General features: G+C 46.5%; 1 protein-coding gene and 1 non-coding gene across 3 annotated transcripts in view; one reads left to right on the forward strand and one right to left on the reverse strand.

Annotated features, from left to right (window-relative positions):
* Positions 1-19,007, reverse strand: part of LOC135385530 (uncharacterized) — a 65,168-nt gene extending 46,161 nt beyond the window's left edge. For both annotated transcript variants that reach the window (XM_064614891.1, XM_064614890.1), the window contains exons 1-2: positions 18,891-19,007; positions 15,871-16,062 (exon numbers count right to left, since the gene is read on the reverse strand). In XM_064614891.1, coding sequence (XP_064470961.1) covers positions 15,871-16,062; positions 18,891-18,933 — 235 coding nt within the window. In that variant the 5' untranslated portion in view covers positions 18,934-19,007. The remainder of the gene's footprint in view (positions 1-15,870; positions 16,063-18,890) is intronic.
* Trnaa-ggc (transfer RNA alanine (anticodon GGC)) lies at positions 2,350-2,422 on the forward strand. The gene has a single exon. It is a non-coding gene; the product is annotated as a tRNA-Ala (tRNA).
* Positions 19,008-26,739: the final 7,732 nt, after the last annotated feature.

Below are 26,739 nucleotides of genomic sequence, written 5' to 3' on the forward strand. Positions count from 1 at the left end.
ATGCTGGGAAATGACGCACAGCGTACCATTGAACTCCATTGCAAAAGGCTATCGCCAATTTCTCAAGAAAACGGAAGAAAGCGGTCACGTGGTAGATAGGAGTATCTCAGAGTCCCATTCGCAGGCCAGCACGCTCCCCGTTGAAAAGAGGGCGGGAGACCGCTCCTGTGTTCCCTTCCTCCATGCTCTGGACCACACGCCAGCCTCTTTCCCTTCGTCGCTAGAGGTCTGCGTTGCTTGTGGATGTCACTGTGAACTATTAAAATTTATGCCGCCTTCACACTGCGGTGCTGAATGAAAGGAAGCCGCCGACGCAATAATACAAAATGTAGCTGTCGTGTAGCTCATCTTTTTTTACACATCGAGTTACAAAAATGTACAGGGATGTCATGAACCTTTTGAAGGTGAAGCTGTAGGAGGTACATGGACTAACCAGTTCTTAGTTTATTAATTTGTCTGTTCTATAATTTCGGCAAGGTTCCGAGCGGTGCAGAGAGCTTATGCGCGGCAGCCGAGAGGAAAGTATAGGCGTTTTTGCCGTCTCGCGAACCGGTTACCGCATCATATTTTCTCGGTTCAGTTCCGGTTCGTTCAAGGAGAGAGAAAAAATGTTTACGGTTTGGTTCGGGTTCGGTTCGGCAAAAAATAACGTTTTTTTGCGGTTTTCGGTTACGGTTCAGTTCCGGTTCCGACCCCTGGTCTCGACTGCCGGTCGAGTGAGTTAACCAATTAAGCTAGGCTGGCATCTGCTTTGGACGACTGACATATTTCAATCGTTCATGTTCTTATGCACGTCGAGGCTTCTGTTGTGTTCGTCTGTCTATGTGTTTCAGCCTCTGAACAATTTACTCTCCATCGTGGCCACAGTGACCATACACTTGAGATTGAGGCCATATCCTTAAAAGGACTATAAAATTTCCCGAACCCCCATATTTTTTTATTTTTTTTTATTTTTTTTTTTTGCTAGAAACGGTTCTTCCGGCCGAGAATCTCATACGCAAGAATTTCTTGCGGGCGAAATCGCTCCGGTCTGTGAGAAGCGCGCGCTTCAAGTTTCTCTTCCGCATTCCTCCTCTCCCGCGCACATTCGCCTATGGATCGAGCAACTATGCTGGCTGTGCTGCTGACCCCTGTTACGTCACTGGTGTTGCCCAACGCCAAGCAATGCTGACCATAGACAGCTGTGAGCGCGGTGGCGGTGGCGCCGCCTCCCAGTCGTACTTACAAGTTCACAAAGTCTCTGGTCGCGTCTCAAGGCCGAAGCGTTACGTTTCTCTGCGTTCCAGGCGTTCGGATAAAAGGGTGAACCGCATGGCACGAAAAACTGTCCGAAAACTGGCCGAACCGAAATCGGGACCGAGGTTTCTTCTGTGCATCACCGCATGCTACCGAAATGCACCTCGAATTTCGGCCGAAGACTTCTGGCCTTGGGGAACATCGCCTTTCAACCATCCAGGTCAATGAGATAACCCCTGTATTCATAGGGGTAGAAGTCGCACACACGGCAACAGTCAACCCCATTGCCGCGTCATCGTTGATATGGTTCTCCTTCCGGCTGGATAGCCATTGGATGCTTCTACTTTTTCGGTTGGCGTCACTTCCCATTTCGGAGGAGAAATCTGGCTTGGCCAGATCGGGCCGAATTCGGCACGGAATTGTGTTCTCCGAAAAAAGTTCGGTCCCGAATTCGGTTCGGAAAGAATTCGGACGCTTTTCGGGCCATGCGGTTCACGCTTTACACGCTATAATGAACAGCTTTTTGTGTGTGAATCGTTTGCTACACTTGCGCTAGCAGATATGACATGTGAGCTTTTTCGTCGAATGTAATCGCCGCCTGCTCGACGGCCGTTCACAACATGGAACGCAAGCACCCACCTCCGTGTCTATGAGGTTTTTGCTGACGAAATACATGGGCCTCTAGCGATTCATCGCAGCGTTGTATTGGTTGGCGGTTGCCTGGCATTGTAATTATATTTACGTGTTGGCAATCTGACAAAAAAGCAAGTGCGTTGTGAAGCACGACTGAGATATTTGGAAGGTGTCCCCCTTTGTTGCTCGATTTGTTTGTAAGAATTATCGATGTAAAACACTGGGTGGTCTAATGTTTTGTTTTACTTTGTTTCAACTCGTTTTCCTTCATTATCATTATTCAAAGCAGCTTCGCGCTTTCAAGCGATTCTGGTTTACTCTGCATTTCGTGGTCTACAGACGCGACGGGCTGGCCGTATTTCCTTCCGTCAAAGGACTTATTGTTTGAACAAGAGATAAACTGATGTTCCGAGGCTGGAACAACATAGAAGGGACAGATACAAACAAAACCTCGCACCCCGAAAGTCGCTGGAGAGGCGTGTTAGCTTAGCTCAATTGGTAGAGCCCTGGACCGGCAATCCAGAAGATGTGGGTTCGATCCCTACAGCTAGCTAACCTTTTCAGTGACTTTCATCTTTCATCGACTTATTGTTTGCCTAAGAATATGTTTCACGCAACAATTTGTGCCTTATAAGGTATTCAGTGATGAGCACGTTGTAAATGTCAACAGTTAGCAACATGCCTACTGAAACTCAACTACATAGTATTCTGTAAGAGTATTGTGCACGTCGTATTTATTTCTGATAACTCTTTGTTGTTCAACACATTTATTGTTCAACCAGGTTTCCAATACTATGTACGGTATCCGTAATTTTCCAGGCATCCATAATTAACCCCGAGATTGATAGACACAAACTAACGACACCGGCTGGCCTGCTTCATTGCCATCTTATACCATGGTGTTACATGAGCTTGATGTCACCAGTTGAGGTACCTGGAAAGAGGCAAAAGCCCCAGTTGTCACGTAACATGCCCTATATTTTGCAATTCAAAAAAAAAAAAAAAGGGTACTGTTTCAAATAACCCGCTATTTGGACTTCTGGGGGATATCTGTCTTCTTTGTAAAAGAACTGTCCAATCTGCCACCTGGACAGAGAGTCCTCAGCTGTGCAGGCTCCACCGAGGATGTGGGCCCACTTGTATACGTGTCAACGACGAGGGCACCAGGCTCAAACAGCTGAAATGTCCGCATTTCGCTAAAATAGTATGATAACAAAAATACACCAGAGCTAATAACTGAAATATCTACGTACACACATTATATGCTACACATGCATAATTTTTATGCATATGCAAGCACAGGATGTATTCTATTTTAGACTGCCACACAGCTCATCTAACAACTGCATTGGCACCAATGTTATCAGCAAAATAAGGGCTGTACAGGATGTCCAGACAAGTTAAACTGGTTGAACAGCAGTACACAATAATGTAAAACAAAGCAGTAATGTAAAACAAAGCACAGAGTTGTAGTAGGAACAAAATCTTCTGATGACATTGTGCATCAAACGTAGGTTTCTTTATTTTAGAGGTGAACTGCAGAGCACTTGCTGGAGTGGTTCCTGCATGTTACCCCGGTGAAAGACTTTAGCTGCCATACACTTGGGATGCCCTGGTTTGAGAGAAGAAAAAGAATAACATAGTATGCAACATCAGTTCTGGTGAATGCAGATGGATGTAATCTACCTGAGTAGTGATTAGAAGATAAGGAACAAAAGTCTGCACCTCTTAAAAGCAACCTAGCTTATTCAGGTGTCAACAAGAAAATGTCCTCCTCAATATCATATTTGTGCACATGATAAAGTAAACTGAAATCAAATACTTAACAAACAAACGAAAAACTTGTGAACAATATAGAGAGCCCGAATGGTAGGCAAGACAAAGCTACAAAGAGGAATCTGGAAGGAGGCTGCACAGCATTTGTCTGCTGTGAATAGCGGGTTGCATGATCATGCTGTCTCACCTCATGGGTTTCGGGCTCCGCTGAGGAAGTTACCTATAAACATGAAAGCAGATGAGTGAAGAGAAAAGAACGGATACATATGTTCAATATATTACATAACTATTCTGTTAAAGTATGGTTTCTAAGATGATACTAAGCCAAGTCTATTTTTGTCAACAGTGCACCACCTGAGTTTAGTGACTATAGGTTCGATAACTTATATTTTATCCTTCTTTTACTCTCTCTCTCTCTCTCTTGTGTGTGCCGTAAGCGGCCGTAAGGTTCCTAGTCGCTCAGATGAGAATTAACCCATTTACACAATCCTGAAATCTGTGATAGCACACGGAGTGAGAGATCCTTGTTAGCCCCAATAACGAAAAGTACTCACACTTTCGCGCCGTTTAGGTGGATGTTCTTTCCCCGGTGTGGACAAGTATTGTGATGGCACTACACCTTGTTTCAAAGACACTGACCTCGTTATCCAGTACGTTGAAGAGATTCAGCGTCCCCTTCGTAATCGCAAACATGGAAATGTTCGCTACAAACACAAGCCGATGGCACCGCACCGTCTTTCCATTCCGGCGGTCCGATTGCTTCGTGCCATCAAAAGTTGTCCGTCTCGTGACTGGGAAGCATATGACATCGGAAGCCCCGCGAATATTGATGTGAATTAGGGCAACCAGCCATCCAACATCGTCGGCGAAAACCGCAGGATGAGACCGCGATGGACTGTGATCATCACGCTGAAGCTGTCGTCATAGAGATTTCCGCTCCCGATGAATGCATACGCGGGATCCTACGGCGCATGCTGTTAGCGGGACCACGACACGTCACGATGACGTGTCTCAGACCCGTCAAGTTGCTCCGTCAAGTTGCTCACTGTGTCTCCGCGCGGAAGCTCGCCACGGCGCGGCGCCAGCTGTACTCCCTTCGCCGCTCCGTTTAAATTCGCTCCCGAGAATACTAAGCTATACTATACTATGATGATACTATACTCTGATGAAAACGAGAAAAAAATCATTTCATCGTCCCTTTGAGGTTGACTAGCTGCGGTTACATGAAGGCGACGCATGTCGACTAAACTGAATAAATCAATCTATTGTCTGCATGTAGACCGGTCTACAGCTACTTAAAACAGCAGTGGACACAGCAAAGGGAAGTCTCTCCGCTTGCGTAGTCCCTCCGACATGTAACTCCGCCATGTAAACCGCATCAGTTGACTTATACCCTAGTTACACTAGCGCTCTCAACCACGGTTGAGTTCAACCGTGGTCGATAGTGTTAGGCAGCGGCAACCGAGGATGACTACACAACCACGGTTGAGTTTCGTCCATACCCCACAACCACGGTCGAGTCCATCGAAAAGCAGGATGGCCGCCTCCGTGGAATCGTCGCAGGTAACACAGCTTGCCCAGCAAAGTAAAAAATAAAAAAAAAACGATTTGTTTGGTCGGAGTGTATGACTCGACATTTAGTCAACATGTGGGAGGATAGCATTGCCGACCTGCGAAGCCAGAAGCGGAACGCCTCGGTGTACGACCGTATCGCTACGGCACTGACCGAAGGCGGCCATGGAGCTGTTTCCGTTGGCAGGCAGGTTCGATTAAAGATCGAAAACCTGACCAAAGAATACAGGTAAGAAACGCCCTTGTGTTACTTTCTCTTGTTTGGATGCTGTAGTCTGATTTGCTTCCGTTAACTGTCTCTGTAGGGTTCGTAAAGTGCAGAACTTGTTTGGTAATTCAACGCGATGCCGGACGGATTGGGCGACAATTGCGTGGCCGTATTTCGGGCAGATACACGGGTTTTTATATATTTATTTATTTTTTACTTATGCTTGTTACGCTACATCGCCTTGCGGCATCGATTAGCGGCTGTACAAAACGAAGAAAACATGAAAATGCACATATCATTACGACAATCCGACAGTCACTGCACTACACAATCATGGAAACAATTATTGTCCATATAAGACTACAATTAGTTACAATCCAGAGACGGCATATCATACGCGTCACATCTGGGAAACCTAACCAAAATCGATGAACTTCACTGCCGAAACGTAGCCAAGTCGATGAATTTCACTGCCGATACAGTTTCCATAGACCCACTCGGTGCACCTTACATAACGTAAAATCTCTCTTTCTTGCAAGAGTGGGGCAAGAGTTTTGGGCACGCTGCTATAAATGACATATCTTTGGTGGAGGAAAACATCCAGGTGAAGGCTTTGCTTTATTTCTTATTTTTTTACGCTTAACGCTATTTGCTACGACATGTAATAACTTGTATTTCCAGCTGCATCTAAGAATTCTTCAGTTACACTACATGGCTTAAACACAGCTACAAAACGTCTACTTCGTTCATCATCAGGAACAGTGTAGTCATGGTTGGTGTGCATAACCACAGTTGCAAGCAGAAACTCTGTACTGGTATGCTGCGTGGAACTCTGCATCTGACTGATCTGCTTCAGGATGATGAGGGGACAGAGAAATAGAGCGTTTTATATCTACTTCACCATGACACATATTGCGAGGGCATATATCACTACTACATTGATATTAACTTACATGGATGAAGCATGTGTGTGTAAAAGAGAATGTCTGGTGGAGATATAAGAGGCGCAAAATAAAAGGACAAGTGGGGGTATACGTTTATTTCGGAAAGGTCAGCCTGACCTAAGGTCGGCTTGCTATTCCTAAATCAAAAAATATAGCACAAAGATGAATCCAATATTTATATTTGTATAAATATTGGAGCTGAAGGCTTTGCATTCGTGATTCATAAAATAAATGCAGGCTACTGGTGGACGAAACCCATGACGAAACAAGCCTGAGGATGGGCAACACAAAAGTTAAACTAGGTTCGAGGGTCGCGAGGAAAAAAGGGTCCATCCCGGGGAAAAAAGGCACTGTGTGCACGTTACATAAAGACTAAACGACGATTTAGTTACAGATACAACGGCAACACGGTTACATAGCAGCGGCCGCCGTTCGCTTATAAGCCCTCTTCGATGGGGATGGACCTTGTGGAAATATGCCCAGTGGGCAAGCGTCCTTCGGTGATCGTGGGAGCCAACTTAGCACCTTCAAACTTAAGTGTTTCCGGACACTTGTTGTCTGCGAAACATTCAGTGGAAAGTCTCCATGAAAGTATATAAGTGAAAACATATTGCCAACCAAAGGAGGTGAGACCCAGCTACGCATCAGGACACAGCCACATGCACAAAATATGGCTTCAAACCATCATTTTATCATTGAGTTGAGAAAGGTGATCGTTCCGCAAGCGCGCCTTGATCCACCTCAAACTATCTAACAACATAAATAATACTGCTCCGCTTATTCTGACAAACACACCACGCCACACCAAACACGCCCTAGTCACTGCACGTGTCTCGAATAGTTCACTGTGCAGCACAGTTGGCAACCTGGACCTCTGGAAGACAGCCGAGTCGTGGCTTCTCCTCGGTGTTCACATAGATGAACTTGTACGTGTGATCCACGATGGCAAGAAGGATGACGTTGTACCACCCTTTGTAATTATAATAATCGGAACCTTGGTCTTTGGGGAGACAAACCTCAATATGACATCCATCCAAAGCTCCGAAACCTTGAGGGAATCCTGTGACAGCCTCAAACCGACGTAGGCACTCCGGAAGTTCAGCCTGTGCTGGGAGCTTCACAAACTTGGCTTCAAGTTTCTCCACAATCACAGAGCAGAACTCTCTGTACACAAGGTTCACAAAGGACCTACTGACGCCAAAAAGGTTGCCCACAGTCCTGTCTTCCGCGGACGACGATAGCCGATACAGAGCAGTTGCGATTATTTTTCGCAATGGCGCGACCTTCCTCAAGTTCGTGTCACTCCTATCTATGGTTTGGCAGGCCTCAACCAAGTATAGCCGAACGTCGCACGGGTCACGCGAAGGTCTTAATAAACTCGTCAAGTAGGTCGTGCGGTGTGGTTTCCCAGTGTGGTACGGGTAAAATACAAGATATAGATGAAAGGGGATATTGCGAAGATCACAGAACACAGAATGGTTCGTGTGAAACAGTGTTGTAAACATTATTCTGCGATCCGGTTGAAATCGAATGCGAACAGTAAAAACATCGACTTGCGTACGAAAGCGTTTCAAGACACCATAAAAAATTTCTATAGTATTATACACCCCTGCGAAGTGTCCAAAACAGCAGATTGATTTGATCATCTATTACTCGAAATTCCTACACGTTTAGGAGCTTGTTTCTCGACGCTGTCAGCGCTGCCCCCAACTGAGCTTGCTGCTGTCCGTGTAACTGATTTCGTTCCTCAGTTCACTCGACCGTGGTTGAGCCATTCGACTGCGGTTGACTGGACCGTGGTTGCGAAAGCTAGTGTAACAAGGGACTTATTCAGCCACTTCGAATACGTCACTGCCGGATACCTCGTCCTTCCTTGCCTTCGAATAGAATAGGTGGATGACGGCCGGTTAAGGAGGAATAAGAAGAATACTTGGCGGCGCGGACTTCTACGCAGTACATCCTAAAGAAGGATAATACAAGGATAGAATACAAGTGACGATGGTCTGATTACCAAAATAATGGAGTTCCGAGAGGCTGCAAAGGTATTTGGGACGTGAAAGAATTCACGTGATGACAAAGTTTCAAAGCTGAGGGTGGCGCTTCATTTGAGGATCAGTTGGCTGAATCCCGCAGAGCTCTATGGTGCCTTAGTCGTGTAAACCGTCGCCAGTCGACCTTAAAGGGAAATGAAATGATTTTCGCGAATTCCGAGTACTCTGCAGGAAACCGTTCTCGTGATCTCTCATTATCGTACACACATGGACTTTCAACCGTATTCAGTACAACAGGGGCGCAGTTACCAGACAAAAACAGCGGGGCCTGTCCGCCGGATACATAGCTTCATAAGCGGGCCTACGTCATCGCCATCCGATCCTCTCAGCCAACTGTGAACGACGAGAAGTACACACCCCGCGGGACCACGTGGGCGCATGGTTTCGGTTTCGACAACAACGACGTCGTTATCTGCCATAGGAATCAGTTGAAATAAGGCGAAAGGCAAATGGTCAGCGATGGAGGAAGAGATCATGCGACACAGACAGCGTCTAAGAAGTGTTCGGTACGCAGCAGCTCGTAAAAGGTCACCGACAGAGACATTTTACAAGCCCTCAAGCAGAGTTGTACGTAACGCGTTACTAGTAATTGCGTTACTATAGTAATCAATTACTTTTCTCAGTAATTTTTAACGTAATCAATAAATTTTGCGAGCAAGTAATTTTCCAAGTAATCTGATTACAATTTTCGGTAATCAATTACTGAGTAATCGATTACTTTTTTAACCTTCTGTCAACAATGGCAACCCTTTTCAGCAAGCCAATCTGTTCTTCTGTTCCACAACGAGTTCGACTCAAGCAATGACGCAGAGGTCACTGTGACGGCCGTCTCTAGTCCACACGTGTTCCATGCACACCACAGTAATATGATAATCCCTTACAACCGCGACCTCATCTGGGACACAACGCGAGACCGACCGCAATAATCGGTAGAGCGATGTGCGTGACTCACTGACCAGCCTATACAAGTATGTACTAGGATTAAAGACTTTTCTAGTACATTCTGCCCAAGCCCAAGTGGTCGTTGATGATCCATAAAGGAGGGACAAATAGACGCTGGAAAAACCCGTCCTATGTTACATAGTCTCACCTTCAAGCGATGGCTGTCACTCGTATACGGTCTGCTCTGCTGGCAAGACGTCGACTTTTCCGCCTGATTCACCGTGGCCCCTGTTGTCAGAGATGTTTGCGGTTGTTGCGGGCAAGGACGAAAACAACCTTTCGTTTAAATGTATGCTATGTCTTCCCAAAGAGAAGATCTTATCCTGCTCGAAAGCTACGAATTCCAACCTCAGGAAGCACGTCAAGGTATGTACGCAATATTGTAGCCGGCTTATTACTGTACTGGTGATTGCATCAATTTGTCGAGGAAGCATACATTTAGTAGCGTCTGAAATGTTAATTGGGTGCGACATTTTCAGAGCCAGCACGCTTCCCAAATGGCAAGATTCGAGCAATTGGCGAAGAAAAGGGCAGCGGCTGACGTCAAACAAAGACCCGACAGCGCGTGCAAACAACCAAGACTCGACTTAACATATTCACGTATGCGCGTAACCCAAACAAAGATTGACGACATGGTCGTAAACTTTGTTGTTGACACCATGCAGCCGTACTCCGTTGTTGAGGCACCAAGCTTCGTGAACTTAGTGAGGAACCTAGCGCCCGCTTCAAGGGTACTGACGCGAAGGATGCTGATGGGTCGTATTAACGAAAAATACGAGGCAATGAGAGTGCACCTTATCACGGGCTTGTAGAGCGTGCCTTACGTCTCGGCCGACTGCGGATTGCTGGACAACCTTCAGACGGTATGACGATGTTTTCTTTGTCTCCTCTATAGGAAAGTGTACATTTCTGCCTGAAGTGTACATTTCATCTGTGCCTGTGATGTGTTATTTCCAGTGCCTACCTAGCAGTGACACTTTCCTGGCTCGAGCCCCAGAGTCTCCTCAGGAAACATGCAGTCCTTGCTTGCCGCCGGATGCGAGGGTCGATATCCTACGACCGAATTGCTTACGTTCTTAATCAGACGTTTTATGAGTTTGGGCTGCACGGCAAAGTCACCAAGGTCGTTACCGACAACGGCAGTAACTTTGTAAAGGCCTTGAGGTATGCGTGTTGTAGCCTGTACTTTAGAGTTTCTTAGAAGCAGGGCTTGAGACAAGCACTTTGCATACGCAGAATGCTAGGAGATACACGGCAAAGCGCGAACGCCGATGAGGATGTGGACACCTTGGCAGACCCGGTAGACGTCACTACGTTGTTGGACGAAATTGAGCATGGAGACGTTCGTGCGCGTCTTCCCCCTCATCATCGCTGCTCTGCACACACCCTGAATTTAGTCGCCACAGTGGATGCTGCAAAAGCGGAGTCCCACGAAATTTTTTCGAGGCCACTTGCCTCTGTACTCCGTACCAGTCGCGGCCTCTGGAACAAGCAGGGGCAGTCGGCTACAGCTGCCGAAACTATTCACCGACCCTGTGGACGAGCGCTACAGAGACCGGTCACTACTAGATGGAACTCCATTTTCGATGCCATAACCTGCTTGGTAGAGCTGGACGCCGTTGGTAAAGACCTCGATGGGATGTGTAGGGCGCTGCAGGTCCCTCCATTTCAACGCCCGCAGGATCTGCTCTTCATGAGGGAGTACTGCGAGGTAAGCAAGCGCTAAGCAAGGTGACCCTCAGTGTCCGTGCTGTGCAGTTGTACTCCATGTTTAATGCCTTTTTATGTTATTAGGTCATGAAGCCCGTAGCGTGCGCTTTAGACATCTTGCAGAGGGATGATGTGTACATTGGCCATCTACTTCCCACAATTAGCCTGTTGAAGAAGCGCCTGCAGCACCTCAGCATCTCGGGGCTCAGGTACTGGTCTCCTCTGGCTGCTGCTCTCTTGGAAGGTGTCGCCGCAAGGTGGGTCATTTTCTGATCTCTATAACGAGCCCTTGGACTGCTGCATTCTAGTGTCTGTTTCGTTCTTTCTTCGCATTCTAGTTATCCGTTTGGTTCTTTCTTCATTTCTGCTACGTGTTCACAGCAGACTGTGTGGAGAGTTCTGCTTTCAACCGTCTTGTGGTACCGCTTTTCAGGTTCGACCATTTATACGACGACAGAGATCTTCTCCTTGCGTCGATTGTAATTCCCCGCTTTAAGGATCGCTGGCTGGAGGGACGAATCACGACGACAAGAAATTATTCAGCTCCTGACAGAGGAAGTAGCCCGCCCCTGCTACCACAACAACCATGCAGAAGACGACCGGCAGCTGCTTGGGAAGGACATTGAAGACGACTATTTTAGTTTCGTCTTGCCCGTGGCCGAGGAAAGCGGGAGAAGCGTTGTGTCCAGATACCTTGCCTGCCCCAGCAACAGCCCATTGACCGCTCTCGCTGAACACGATGTTGTGAGGAAGGTGTTCTTGCGATATAACACGGCACTTCCCTCGAGCGCGGCCGCGGACATTATGACACGTAAACGTGCTAAAGTGACAGACGAGAACTTTGAGCGGCAACTAATGCTGAAACTCAATGCCTGCAATACGTGCGAGTGATTAAGTGAATGTTTGGAAGACACGCAACGGCATAAGTTGCTTAGAGCATGTAATTGTGTAAATATGTGATGTGAGTCATAGACTAGTCAGTACGTATTAGGCACGCGTATATGTTCATTTTTAATAAACCTAAGTCATTCCTAGACAACGGTGTTGTGTACATATATATGTAAATGTGTATATAAATCTAATAGGCTCGTGTATGTGTTATGTATGTTGCTTTCAAATGTATTTGTGAATTTCACTTATCATGTACCTTATTACCATATTAGAATTTGCAACAAGAGCTGCATGGTTGCATTCAGTACAGGTTTGTTGGCTTTGGTATGGCGCACAATTTAAAAGTAACGGGAAAAGTAACGCGTTACATTTTTAATCGGTAACGTATTACATTTTTGATGAAGTAATTTGTAACGGCAAAGAATTACTTTTCGCGCAGTAGTAACAGTAATTGTAATCAATTACCTTTTTCGAGCAACGTGTACAACTCTGCCCTCAAGTAAGTCACATGCGAAGCTGGTAGCCGCTCTGACGAAGCATTAAACTCCAAAACGCATGGCCATTGCAGGACGTTTCAATTTCCGCAAGCCTAACCGAAATGAAACTGCTTTAGAGCATGTGGCAGAACTGAAGAAACTCGCTCAAACTTGTGATTGAGGCACCCACTTGCCTTGCACGATAGGCTTGTGTGCGGCTTGAATTAAAGAAGCGACACAACAACGATTGGTAGCTGAATGACCTCATATTTGAAAAGCGCGTTGAAATTGCTGTCGTCGCGGAAACTGCAAACGTTAACGTCGAAGTCTTAAAGCGCCTATGAACTCTACCAACTATCCCGCTGACTGTGTCGGCACCATACATCCATTTTAGCGTGTTGGCTGTGCACCTTTTGTATAGACGATCAACCAATACGACCACGGTTACCTAGGCTACTGATCCGTTCCGCAGTCGGTCGGTTCAGCACTGTTTTTCAACGTGAGCACGCCTTTCTTCTTGTATTACTATTTTAGGCTTCATCGCCGAAAGCGTGTTTTGGTACCCGCGTGCACGAAATGCCTACTGTGTGCGGTGTCGTCGTCGGAGTCAGAAAGAAAGTTAATTGCACGGGACAATCGTACATTATAGCAAACACTAAACTCCACATCGTAGAAAAAAAAGGCATGTCAAGCTAATGACGAGCAGAACCATATTGCACGTTGTCCTACATTTTCTGTCCATCAACGTTTAAGGGCATCTATATATCCTATCAACTCACACAAGTTTATTTTTCTCGCTTTTTCTAGACTGCTCACCGACATAGAGCAGACGACATTACGTGTACCTCCGTAATGGCGTCTGATTGGGTGCTACAATTCTACGAATGACGTAACGTTGAATGTCGGTAACTGGATAGCAGTTGCCCACCTCTGTGAGGCCGACAACGGCGAGCCCATTCACCACCACCACCACCACCACTGGATAGCTGTACTTCTAGTCGCCGTAACTGAAAAAAGTGCGTTCTTGTATTAACACTGCACCCGTTACGAAGGAGAAGTATTGAACAAGAACTTGTAAATAGAATTACGATGCGTGGAATAACAATATTACACCCGTAGCTCAACAGGTGCAGGCAGGGATTGTGACCTCCTCTAAGTCAGAAAAGAACTGAAGTAGTGGTCGTAAAGCAAGTAAACGATGGGTAATAATTTCTACGAGTTTGCAGGAGTGCGAACGACCTCCACTTTGAACACTGCGGCATCGTCCACACAAAGGAACTTAGCCGGACTCTTTCAGAACAGGATATTTTTCGTTATCTTGGATATTGACTGTAAGTGGTCTGAGGTGGTTCATCATCCTAGCAGTTCAGAAGCAGTCCAGTCACATACAGACTGACAGAATACTTTGAGATATTTGGTCTCCAAGAGAGTATCGTATCTGCTAACGGCACACAATTTACCTCAGGGACGCTTCAAAGCTTCTTCAAACGCAATGACATCAGCAGTTTCGGTGGCATACCATCCAGCATCGAATGGATTAGCCGAAATGTTAATTCAGACAGTGAATGACAGCCTCCGGCAGATGGGAGAAGGATATATGTACGCTAGACTTGCACAGTTGTTCATGAGGTACCGAAATGAGAAGCACACCACAACACGAGAAGCATCAGCAACACCCTTGTTAAAACGGCTACTCAGGAGTAAGTTTGACCTCTTGAAGCCATTTCTGGAAACCAAAGTGCCCGATTCTCAATTCTGTCAAGCCCCTTGTAGGGTTTGTAAAGGCAGGCAGTGGATAATCGAAGAGGAGGTCCATGCTCAGGGATATGGCAGTAAACCTAAGTACACGTATCAGCGGCGGTTAATGATGCTCCTTGCCCATCATCCTACGAAGTTCAACTACATTCTGGTCCCCCATGCCGTAGTCACTGAGATCAGCTGCCGCCCCAGCAACAACAGAGCCTACGACAGGTGCCACAGGCAAGGACTGCGTGGGTACGGCAACGTCAAACCTAGGGACGTTCCTGGAAATCCAGCCCCTTCATACAACGTCGGTGTCTATCTCACATCCAGTCACGTACGCGTGTCGCCGCAGAAGTCACCCAGTCCTCCCATGAGCCCCTGCAATAACAGAGCCTACGACAAGTACCATAGACAAGGACTGCGTGGGTACGACAACGTCAAATGCAGAGAAGTTCTTGGAAAACCAGCCCCTTCATACAACGCCTGTGTCCATCTCACATCAGTCTCATACGCGTGTCGCCGCAGAAGTCATCCAGTCCGCCCGCGAGCGACGTAAGGCAGACCCCGCGGTCTGCAACTTTGTCAGCCGACCCATGGAATCAGCCTGCAGGAAACGTCCAGAATCCTTCGAATATCGTATGATATTCGAAGAAAAAAAAAAAACGCGCATAATTTTGGGTGTCGTTTGTAACATTACGTGTGGTTACAATGTTCCTTAAGGTTTAAGTTTTGTGTAATTTCGTGGTTTCACAACGGGGAAAATGCTGTATTACGCGTGCTTCTTTGTGTAGCATTGTCTGATGCATGCGCTGATCATCACATCCTGGAAGATCGCGCGCTTCTGGTCATTCTGGTTGTACCCTTTCATGAATAATGACGAACAAGCACCACACTCAGGATGTAGCGGACACGCCGAAAGCCCCATTACGCTCGATGAGGTTATGAGTGTCATCGTGTTCGTTTTTTCGAAGACAAGCGTTCGAAATCGAGATACTTACATACGCTGATGATGTAACACTATTCTGTTCTACTGTAGGTAGCATCCATTACCACACACTATTCTTTGTCTAGGTGTTTTAGGTCAAGAGGGTAAAATAATACAGTCCATTTTGTTGAAACGTCGTCAAGAAAAATAATAACGAAATAATGAAGCACGAAGTCAGATTAACTATTTAATCGTATGGTTTCGTGCAGAGCCTGCTCTTCTTCAGACCTTCCTCAGGCTCTGCCCGAAAGCTTACGTATGAAATAGTTACAATGACTACGCAACAACGGGCTCGCGGTTTCTTCACATTCACACTGGGCGACTATTTCTTCACGCCAAACCCGAGAGCACGTTATCCTCTCTGGCGTTACATCATGATTTATTCCAGTTCTACCTCTAAACAGGATCCATATCTACAAACCATTACGCGAAATTTAAGATTATCCCCGTAGTTTCTTACGGGAAAAGCAGTGCCACGCACACTGCCATTATAGGTTATTGACACGGCTCATTGCAGCCACACGACCGATCCCGTAGAGCGACACGCCCCGCACTATAGGCATTACATATCGGGAACAAGAACAGTACCACCTTCACAACCTACAACTACGTTGTCATCCTTCTAGGTCGGCACATTCTGGCACTTTCCTGGTTGCCTCAGCGTGACGTTTGATAACATATCGTGCATTATTCTTTCACTCACCGCAAATGTCAGGATCTTCATCTTCGTGGTTCGTGCAGTCACCCTCACCATCACAAAACGAGAGACTGTCGATAGCTTGCGTCTCATAAACGTCCCTATCCCTACTGTAGCGACGACACGTGATCTTTCCTTCTTCAAAAGGCGGCTTGGTTGGATTGTGAAAAAACAACCCTTGTGCTTGAACCACATACGCTGAAATAGGGAAAAGGAATTGCAATCTAAACAGTGCATTTTAATCCAGTCAGGGTTATACGTAATTTGTGACTGATGGTAGTCATCAAAAGCAGTATATATATATAGATAGATACTCATGGAACTATGCGACAGCACCAGAGGACACGTGTTTCGCAGTGTTTGCGGCTCGTCAGCCCTGGGTAGCTGCGCATCGTTCGTGATTGGCAAACCAGGGGTCACTCAGCGAGCGATATACACCTGGGAGGGTGACTGAGCACTCCTCAATGCCACAGTGCAAGCCAGTGAATTATAAAGAGGGGAAAAAAGCCTTTTCCCCCCTCTTTATATATATATATATATAGATACTCATTGAACGATGCGACAGCACCAGAGGACACGTGTTTCGCCGTGTTTGCGGCTCGTCGGCCCTGGGTAGCTGCGCATCGTTCGGGATTGGCGAACCAGGGGTCACTCGCTCGCTGAGTGACCCCTGGTTCGCCAATCCCGAACGATGCGCAGCTACCCAGGGCCGACGAGCCGCAAACACGGCGAAACACGTGTCCTCTGGTGCTGTCGCATCGTTCAATGAGTATCTGTTTCTCTACGTGCAGCCATAGAAGCCATCTTAACTGTAAGTTTGAATTTCAAACACGTCTAGCATCATTTACCTATTTTTTAATGGCTTTCCCCCCCCTCTTTATATATATATATATATATATATATATATATATATTAATAGGTGAGCCGATCACTATAAGGTATCCTCAAGTTACGAATAGTTTCACCTTCTGATTGAAAGTTCCACACGGTCCTGCAATGAGTGCGCTTACTGCAAAAATGAAAAATGGATCGCTACTCTTGGTTGTATAATCATTCAAATACTCTGCTTTAAACAAAACGCAATAGGATGGAAAAGCTGTTAGAGTGTCAGCATGAAAAAAAATCAATCAATTGGTCGATCACAAAAGGCACAGTACCCGTATTCTTCTTCTTCTTCTTCTTTTTTTTTGATTGCGTGTTAGCGCCGCGAAGCAACTGTGGCTATGAGCGGCGTACAGACGTGGACAGATGGAGAGAGGACAGCAGGGAAGCGTGGGGGTACAGGGGGGACCCGTATTCCGCTAAACGCATACAAACGTTGGTAGTTCATCTGCACCACTGTGGAAACGTTACCTCGGAGATGCGTTTCGTTTAGAATGTAAGCAGCCAATGCGCATCGTATGATTAAAGGTTGTTCAACTGTACTAAAAGTCTTAAAGATATAACGACTAATATGCTGTTACAGACTGGAGCACACATTGTATATAGGAGGACTCCATGTTCACGCCGTAAACTTTGCATGTCATGGAAACGCCACGGGTGACGAACAAATGTTCAACTTAAATTACTTAGAATGATTCGCACGTACACGTCACACGATATATAACTGGTTAATTTAGCCGTGTTTAACAAGCGCTCACGTGCTCTATCATCGTATCCTTTTGTTCATTCTTCCGTGTGTTGCCTTAACTCCACTCGCATATTATACCTCCCGTGCCTTGCCGCCGTATTCTCGCTCCGCCCAACAGGGATCTCTAGAGACTAATGCACTTCTTACCATCCTCTCTATCATTCTCAATGCGTATTTGACAACAGCTCCATCCCATGCAACTCCATCCACTCAAAGGTGCGCTGAAGGTTGCTGCGGTTGAAGATTTCTGGGGTGTGCCCCGCCATGCTTCAGCAACCCTTGAGTGTCCCGGTAGAGTTAGTTGGTAGCTCGGAGTGAGTTGGTAGCCCGTTGGTAGCACGGTAGAAGGCCTAGTTGGTCCATGTCAACCCGCACTCTACCTTTACGCGGATGGCTTCCTTTTTAATGCCCTTCATTCTCTCCTATATTCGTTCTTTCTGATGTCTCATCCCGTTTGCGCAAGTGCTCATGCTGGGGTATCCTGGGGAAGCTAGCCCACTCCTGGCACAGCTCACTTAGAGGGTGCTCCCATAACTGGACTCACCCCTCACCAAGTGACACACTTAAGGGACCCCTGGCCGTGGGGCACGTGGCGCATAGAAGAGAATACAGCGGTTAGTGATTACAGGCACCATAAAGCAGTGGAGGTGCAATCTCACAAAAATTTATTTCTTCGACAGCCTGTGCCCTCAGAACTCTTACGTCACAGCTTACGAATCAATTGCACTTTTTTAAAGAAAATTTTGTTTCAAAATTACGGGACACCAAGTGGTCACCAAGTGCGCGTTGCTGGTCAAATAGGGCGGTAAAACTGCACTGCATCCAGACAACACTGGTTCCAAAACAGATAAGTTCGCTACGTGTCGGCTACCGCCGTCAACAAAAACTGCTAGCCTACCACTTTATGTTGCCTAAAATAACAGGTGTCCCTGGTTCTAATGCAAGCTCTGCTGCCGGGATGCTTTCGCTGGGGTTCCTCAGGCTCACTGAGACTAATGTCCGTATCTTCCCAATAAAGTCGGCCAGGGCGCACGATTCCTTCGATGAACAACATGACGCCATACTGAGAGGGAGATCGCTCTGCAAAAGAACTCGAGTACCGACCAATCGTACAATTGCGTTAAAACAATGGCCAGAAACCGTGCCATGCAATGGGAATCATAATGTATGCATGGAAGAGACTAGTTTTTAACACTGACGTCAAAATGACAGTGGTGCACGAGGTGGCTCAACGTATCGCAGCGCCTTATGAGTTCTTCTCGTACCGTCTATTTGACTAGTCCACTCTCTTCTCTACATAACGAGTTCATTCCGCTGCGCAATACATCCATGTAGAATAATGTAGAATAAAAAAACACAAATACATATATACAATAGGAGACGCTGCATCACTTACATTCCAAGATGACGATTATTATCAGGAAATTCAAATGCGTCATGTTGCGAGCTTCTGCAAAACCCTTCTGTCTCTGCGCCTATGAGCAAACAGCGAACGAAAACCTTCCTATCTGGGTATTTCGAAACTATGGAATCCAACACCTAGGACTTGGCGCGTCTGGTTCTAAGGGGAGATATGTGTGGCAGTGATAAGTACAGCTTCGGAACATAGCACGCTATGTGTACCTTACAGAAACGTGATATTGGGAAAGATCGATACGCGGATTTGAAGGGAGACCAGTACGTGATATTGATAGGGTGAGTGGTGCAGAGGAGTTGGAGTAGCAGGTGCCCGCTATATTTTACGTAAATTTCTGAGTACGTGCACTTTATTTAAAGTACAATTTAAGATGTGTACTCTATACGGTACTTAAAGTACATTTTCTTCGTTTACCAAAATTTTACGTTGTTCACCAACTTGGGGGGATATGTTTATTAAGAGAAAAAGAAAGGAAAATCTACTCACCTACTTGACTTTAATGACCAGCAATGGGGTAGAGTATCGCCCCACGCGATGAAACTCCCCATTCATCGTCTCGTAATGAAGTTGTTGTTGGTTTTATGTATCAAAATGTTACATGGGATTCCAAAAGGACAGATATAGAAGTATTATTATGGAAGATTACATGTTTAGACAGGGCGTCCCAGAAAACGTGTCATTGAATTAGAATAAAAAACTACGCCACCTATAATCATGCGGCTAACGGCATTTGTTCTTATTAGGTTATTGCCACCTCCTGATGTGAATGTAATGTATCGTAAGTTTAATTATGTAAATATTTGCGAACTGAACTCGGAAATTTGCCAAATAAAGGTCACTTTTTTTACACCACCAATATGAAAAGCGTGCCGGATTCACTCAAATTCATGATAATTGACAGAGGTCATTCACGAGCTATCACATCGGAAAAAATAGCCGAACATCGTGTTTTTTTTTAGCATCAGACCATAATGCGCCATTACTTTTTGAGCGCAATCGGTCGCAGTCCGACGAAAGGAGGTTCCAAAGCCAGCCCACAGAGTGATAGTAGAAAAAGTAACAGCTACTAAAATTGGAAGAAGGAAAGCATATGTGGGACGCGATAAGCCATTCCTGTGTTATCTCTTTCTGCGATGCCGGGGTGGGCTGGGTTTCCAACCTCCTCTCGTCGGACTGACAACGATTGCGCTGAAAATGAAAGCTCTGTAGAGCGTGATATTCGGCTATTTTTTCCGATGGGATAGCTCGTGAATATCCCTGTCAATTATCATTAATTTGAGTAAATAAGACACGCTCGTCACATTGGTGGGGTGAAAAAGCGACCTTTACTTGGCAAATTTCCGACATAAGCTCGCAAAAATTTACATAATTAAACTTACGATTCACGACATTCATATCTGGAAGTGACAAAACCTCAGTAAGAACAAATGCCGTTGACCGCATGACTGTAGGTGGTGTAGTTTTTTTTATTTTTTATTCTTATAATTCCATGACAGGTTTTCTGGGACACCCTGTATACGCATATCTGTACTTCCCGGGCGCCGCTTCACTTACCAAAACTTCACCTGTAGTGGGCGCCGCGACCGATTTCGGCTAATTTGCACCCCCATTAACTCCACTTCACTTTACACCTCGAAACTTTCTCTGAGAGTTCAAAACCAAAACATGTCAAAGACTTATGAGAAGTTCAAAGTTTCAATACCTATATATCTGTAGGTTCCTTGCTCGGGTTCGGACGCCAAAATTTTGCTTCGTGCGTTTGGCGCGGCCTATTTCGCCTACTATGTAGCCATATAACTCGCAGCTGGCTTCATGTATGAAGGCATTCTGAGGGATTTCAATATCACACGTATCGAACTAAGAGGAATTTGCAGGAACCGGCACGCTGCATAGGGTCGATCAGTCAAACGCTTCGTGGTAGAGGGGCAAGGGACAGGCGAGAAAGCGCTTTCGGGAATCGGATAAAGAAACTCGTGCGGTATATCGACTGGTCGTTGTAAGGCTTTTTGTTCTATTTCTCAGTCTACCGTTCACTGCGTCATCCACTATAGGACGTTAGTGTAGACCGGATCGCGCCAGCTGTGCGCTTCATGCGTTAGGCATTTACGTTACATTGCAGCATTATTAGTTAGTAGTGGTAGCTCAGCGCACTACGCGGAGATCTTTGTGTGTGTGTGTGTGTGTGTGTGTGTGTGTGTGTGTGTGTGTGTGTGTGTGTGTGTGTGTGTGTGTGTGTGTGTGTGTGTGTGTGTGTGTGTGTGTGTGTGTGTGTGTGTGTGTGTGTGTGTGTGTGTGTGTGTGTGTGTGTGTGTGTGTGTGTGTGTGTGTGTGTGTGTGTGTGTGTGTGTGTGTGTGTGTGTGTGTGTGTGTGTGTGTGTGTGTGTGTGTGTGTGTGTGTGTGTGTGTGTGTGTGTGTGTGTGTGTGTGTGTGTGTGTGTGTGTGTGTGTGTGTGTGTGTGTGTGTGTGTGTGTGTGTGTGTGTGTGTGTGTGTGTGTGTGTGTGTGTGTGTGTGTGTGTGTGTGTGTGTGTGTGTGTGTGTGTGTGTGTGTGTGTGTGTGTGTGTGTGTGTGTGTGTGTGTGTGTGTGTGTGTGTGTGTGTGTGTGTGTGTGTGTGTGTGTGTGTGTGTGTGTGTGTGTGTGTGTGTGTGTGTGTGTGTGTGTGTGTGTGTGTGTGTGTGTGTGTGTGTGTGTGTGTGTGTGTTTTGCGCGTGCGAAGAACCACCACTGCTTTCCCTCACGTACACGCAAAGGCGACAACCTACGGTGCACTAAAATTCACTATTAGCGGGTTTTAGTACGTTGGAAGATGTTCACGATCACGATTCCGATATCACGATGAGCTAGACGCCCTGTTTCTATGCCGCGTGTGACATCACATTGCTAAGCTTTGATCTGATGACTTCCTTTACCTTTATAGTTCTTCCCATGTACTTCGTTAGCTCCTGGACGCACAGACCGCAGTGGAGTACTGTGCTCGCCTAACTGCAACTCCTAATCACATACTGGCAGCTGCAAAAGATATTCCCATCCATCTGGAGTCATCGGATGAACCATCTGTAGATGTTCTCTTCTCGCTCAAAGAGCTAGACTCTGCAGTACAACGCTCCGGAATGCACACCCTCCCGCTGCAGTTGCTTCGCAGCGCTAACACGAAATTAAAAAAAAAAAAACACCTCCCCGGGGGCAGATCAGGTCACATATAAAGCCATTCAAAATCTCCATATGAGTGGACGACAAACACTCCTCAATATAATCAACCAATCTTGGTGCACGAAAACTGTTCCGAGTCCATGGAAAACGGTCATGGTGATTCCCATCTTAAAACCAGGCAAGTCTCCGCACAACATCGATTCATCGCGCCCAATAGCCCTTACCAGCTGCATAGGCGAAATCATGGAGCACATGACCCACTGACGCTTAAACTGGTATTATGAAAACAGGGAGTACTTCCCAGAAGCCAGCTACGTATTTGCTAGAAGCCAGCAGAAGCTACACTGCTCCCTCATGATAGGAACCGTAAGGTACAGCTTGCCGGCCCTACACGGCCTCAGTAGAAACGGAGAGATGGAACTCCTACGGCGCACTCAGCCTCCGAGTATGCCTAGGAGTTCCTAGGACCACTGAGACTTACTCCGTCCTAGCTGAAGCGAAGGAACCAGCGGCGCATATCCTGCGAGACAAAGAGACACTCCGTATCTACACGCGATTTCTCACCCGGCACCAATCACATTACCTACAGACTATCGAGTCGAACTGCCCATCGTCTACGTTCGGAGCTGCAATCTGCCGTCTAAAAAGCTGCATACCATCGTCCACTGCGCACTTCTCATATGCACCACCTATGTGGACCCTTTGTACTTCTACAGTACATCCCGGGCCTAGCAGAGGAGAGCAACGTGCCCCCTGTCATCGCGCACCAACTTGTTGTGGAACATTTAGACACTGCACACCGTCAACGAAGGAAAGCGTACACTGACGGATCTGTGGTACCAGGCAGTTCAACGGCCGTATTCTACTTGCCAAGATATAACATCCAGCAAGGATTTAAGCTTCCTCATGAAACATCCTCCACAGAGGCAGAGCTCTGCGCCATCTACGGAGCACTATCATATATATCGCATTTATTAGTGGACAATTGGACGATCCTGACTGACAGCAAGCCAGCATTACAAATGATAGCCGCATACTGTTAATAATACGATTAACGACATCTGCACGAGGATCACAAAGCGCTACAATGAATTACTCGTCTCGAGCCACATTGGCTGGTTCCAGTGGCTGACGCTTCTGCGTGCCACGCCAGGCGTCAGTCGTGACGTTGCCCACATACGTGAGGCCGACAACGGCAAGCCCTTTCACCATCACCACCACCACCACCACCACGCCAGGCTCATGAGGAAGGTGAGGTGATTGGATCAGTACCGATGTCGTCGTCCCCCAGCAGAATTCTGGTACGGTGGCTCTGCGCCCGCAACACACAACACTTCATAGAGAATGCTGTGCCTAAAAACAAATTCCCGCTCTCCATCGACCCGAAGATAGAATACACGACCACTCTACAGCTCACCCGAAGGGAAGAAACTATCGTACACCGTTTACGGTTAAACATAGCCCGAACACCGTCACTGCTATTTAAGATGGGCCAACTGAACTCCTCAGCATGCGCAACCTGCATGGTGGAAGCAGACACAGAGCATCTACTACTGCACTTTAGACGCTATGACACTGCCAGCGTCACTCTCAAAGGACGACACACACACATAGACCTTTCTGTATTACTTGGCCATGTGCAACACTCCCGTCAGTGGTGCGTCACTCGAGCTTTGCTGGACTTCCTTCAGACGACAGACCTCATGACAAAATTATGAGTTGACCTTTCATGTCACCGACACTTTACCCCATCCTCGTTATCTTATATTTGTTTTTGCTTCATCTTTATACTATATTTTTGTTTTAGGAATAGCAAGCCTTCCGTCGTTCAGGCTTACCTTCTCGAAATAAACGTATATCCACCTACTAAAACTCGCTATTGATAGTACTCGGCGTCTAGACGACGTAGACATATCCAAGACGACCAGCTTCAATGAACAAGTGTAGGCGCAAATGGGATTTGCGATCCAAAACGACGTCACCCATCTGACGACGCGCAATGGCAATATCGTAGATTTCGTGATCACCACACTGAACATTGTTGTGCCTCGTCAGATATAAGATTGTTTTTTCCCGCCAGCGATCTTGCCTTGTGATAACTGTATGGGGGCGGGACACCTTTGTATTTAAGTTGGAGCACGAAATAAAGAGTGCGCTAGCGTTCTGGATCAGACGCTGTGTAGTCGTGGGAATTTCTCGTGGGAATCTAACATTGGCGACAGAGAATGCGATAACACCATGCCAAAATTTCAGGAATTCAGGACCGAGAATGAAACCTTGGAGGATTATCTAGAACACTTCTGGATTTACGTTAGCGTCAACGCTGTTAAGACGGAAAGCATAGCTGCAGCGTTTCAGAACTTCCTGGGTACAACAACCTACAAAACACTGAATAATTTGTTGGTTCCAAACCTTCCAGTAGGTAAGACATTTCAGGAGCTAACGACTGTTCTCAAGAAACATTTTTCACCGTAGGAGTCTCTGATAGCAGAACATACAAAGTTCCACCGTCTCTATAACGAAGAAGGTGAAAGTTTGGCGGGGGGGGGGGGGGGGGCACGGCCCCCTTCCCCCTTTGCCGGCCTTTCAGTACGCCCATGGTTATAGTACGCTACAATTCCGTAACAGGCATACAACCTCTAAAATCGAAGATGAGGTTACACGGTCATGACGTGGATTTCGAGCTTGATATAGGTTGCGCGGTGACGCTCATGCCTGAAAAAGATATACCGTAAATTGGAGCCTTCGGGTATAGAATGACACCATGTGACCTTTTGTTGCGCACATTCACTGGAGATAAAGTTCCTATGGTAGCAGCCACTCACGTCTATGTACAAAGTGAACTACGTAAGCAGTTACTGCCTTTAATCGTTGCTAAATGTGAGATATGCCGATTTTGAAGTACCGCAGAACTGAGCAAGACTCGCGCTGTGTGTTCATAAACGAATACTGAATATGTGTGCGAAATATCTTGGTTCAGCTGTTTGTAGTTTTTTAGGAAACATTTTTTTTTAGTTTCCCCGCCTGCCCGTCAGACCGTCGGCAAACCCTGCGCACGGGCACACCGACGTACTGCTCTAGGTTTATCTGTCTCTGCCTTGGCATGGACTCTTGGCTTGGCCGCTTGGCTTCTTTCGTTTCGTTCTCTGTGCATCGTACATTAGCAGACAGTTATGTTCTTGCTAAGCCAGAAACAAAGCATGTGAACATTTCTTTGGCACGGGGGGGGGGGGGGGGATACATGATGACGATGATATGGGGATGACTTCCGCTCATTGAGCAGAATGCTACCCCATTGCCTTTGGCACGACGTCGTTTGTAAAGCGCACTTCTTTGTGCTGATCTTGCCTTTTATGAGCTGAAGCGATAACATACGTGGTATGCCACGGCGAAGTTGTCGAGAATGCGACGCTGCTACGCTGTTAGAACAGTTCATCAGATCATTCAAGTGTTACCTGTTATAAGTTGCCAAAAGACCAGGCAGTGCGAAGCTCTTGGCTGACGGCGACAGCGGACTGAGTTCCACTCCAAGGATTTCGTCCACGTATGTTAGCATAGGTTACGCGCGACTCAGAGGCAATTTCGAATATCGGCACGAAATCGTCCGAAGTCAGATGGCCGACACACAAATTTTGAACGCGTCACGGAGGATCAAGGAAAAAAACGAGCGCAAAAGGTAAGTTGAGGTTCTGTTATAGAAATGGGGAGCTGAATGAGTCGATTCTGCAGCTGTCCTACTGCGCTTCCTCTGATATAGCCACGATTAACAACACAGCAGTATTGATAATCTAACTTGTGAATTACCACAGGTGCACGCTGAAGGCGGATATGAAGCAGGGTCTGGCTTGCATCTGGTGCATGAAGAAATTGCTGACAAAGCAGCGAAGCTCTTGGCTGACAGCGACAGCGGACTGAGTTCCACTCCAAGGATTTCGTCCACGAATGTTAGCATAGTTTACGCGCGACTCCAGAGGCAATTTCGAATATCGGCACGAAATCGTCTGAAGTCAGACGACTGACACACAAATTTTGAACGCGTCGCGGAGGATCAAGGAAAAAAACGAGCGCAAAAGGTAAGTTGAGGTTCAAATATAGAAATGGGAAGCTGAATGAGTCCATTGTGCAGCTGTCCTACTGCGCTTCCTCTGATATAGCCACGATTAACAACACAGCAGTATTGATAATCTAACTTGTGAATTACCACAGGTGCACGCTGAAGGCGGATATGAAGCAGGGTCTGGCTTGCATCTGGTGCATGAAGAAATTGCTGACAAAGCAGCGAAGCTCTTGGCTGACAGCGACAGCGGACTGAGTTCCACTCCAAGGATTTCGTCCACGAATGTTAGCATAGTTTACGCGCGACTCCAGAGGCAATTTCGAATATCGGCACGAAATCGTCTAAAGTCAGACGACTGACACACAAATTTTGAACGCGTCGCGGAGGATCAAGGAAAAAAACGAGCGCAAAAGGTAAGTTGAGGTTCAAATATAGAAATGGGAAGCTGAATGAGTCCATTGTGCAGCTGTCCTACTGCGCTTCCTCTGATATAGCCACGATTAACAACACAGCAGTATTGATAATCTAACTTGTGAATTACCACAGGTGCACGCTGAAGGCGGAAATGAGGCAGGGTCTGGCCTGCATCTGGTGCATGAAGAAATTGCTGACACGTTAGT

The sequence above is a fragment of the Ornithodoros turicata genome, chromosome 2, assembly GCF_037126465.1.
Source record: "Ornithodoros turicata isolate Travis chromosome 2, ASM3712646v1, whole genome shotgun sequence".
Classification (NCBI taxonomy): Eukaryota; Metazoa; Arthropoda; class Arachnida; order Ixodida; family Argasidae; genus Ornithodoros; species Ornithodoros turicata.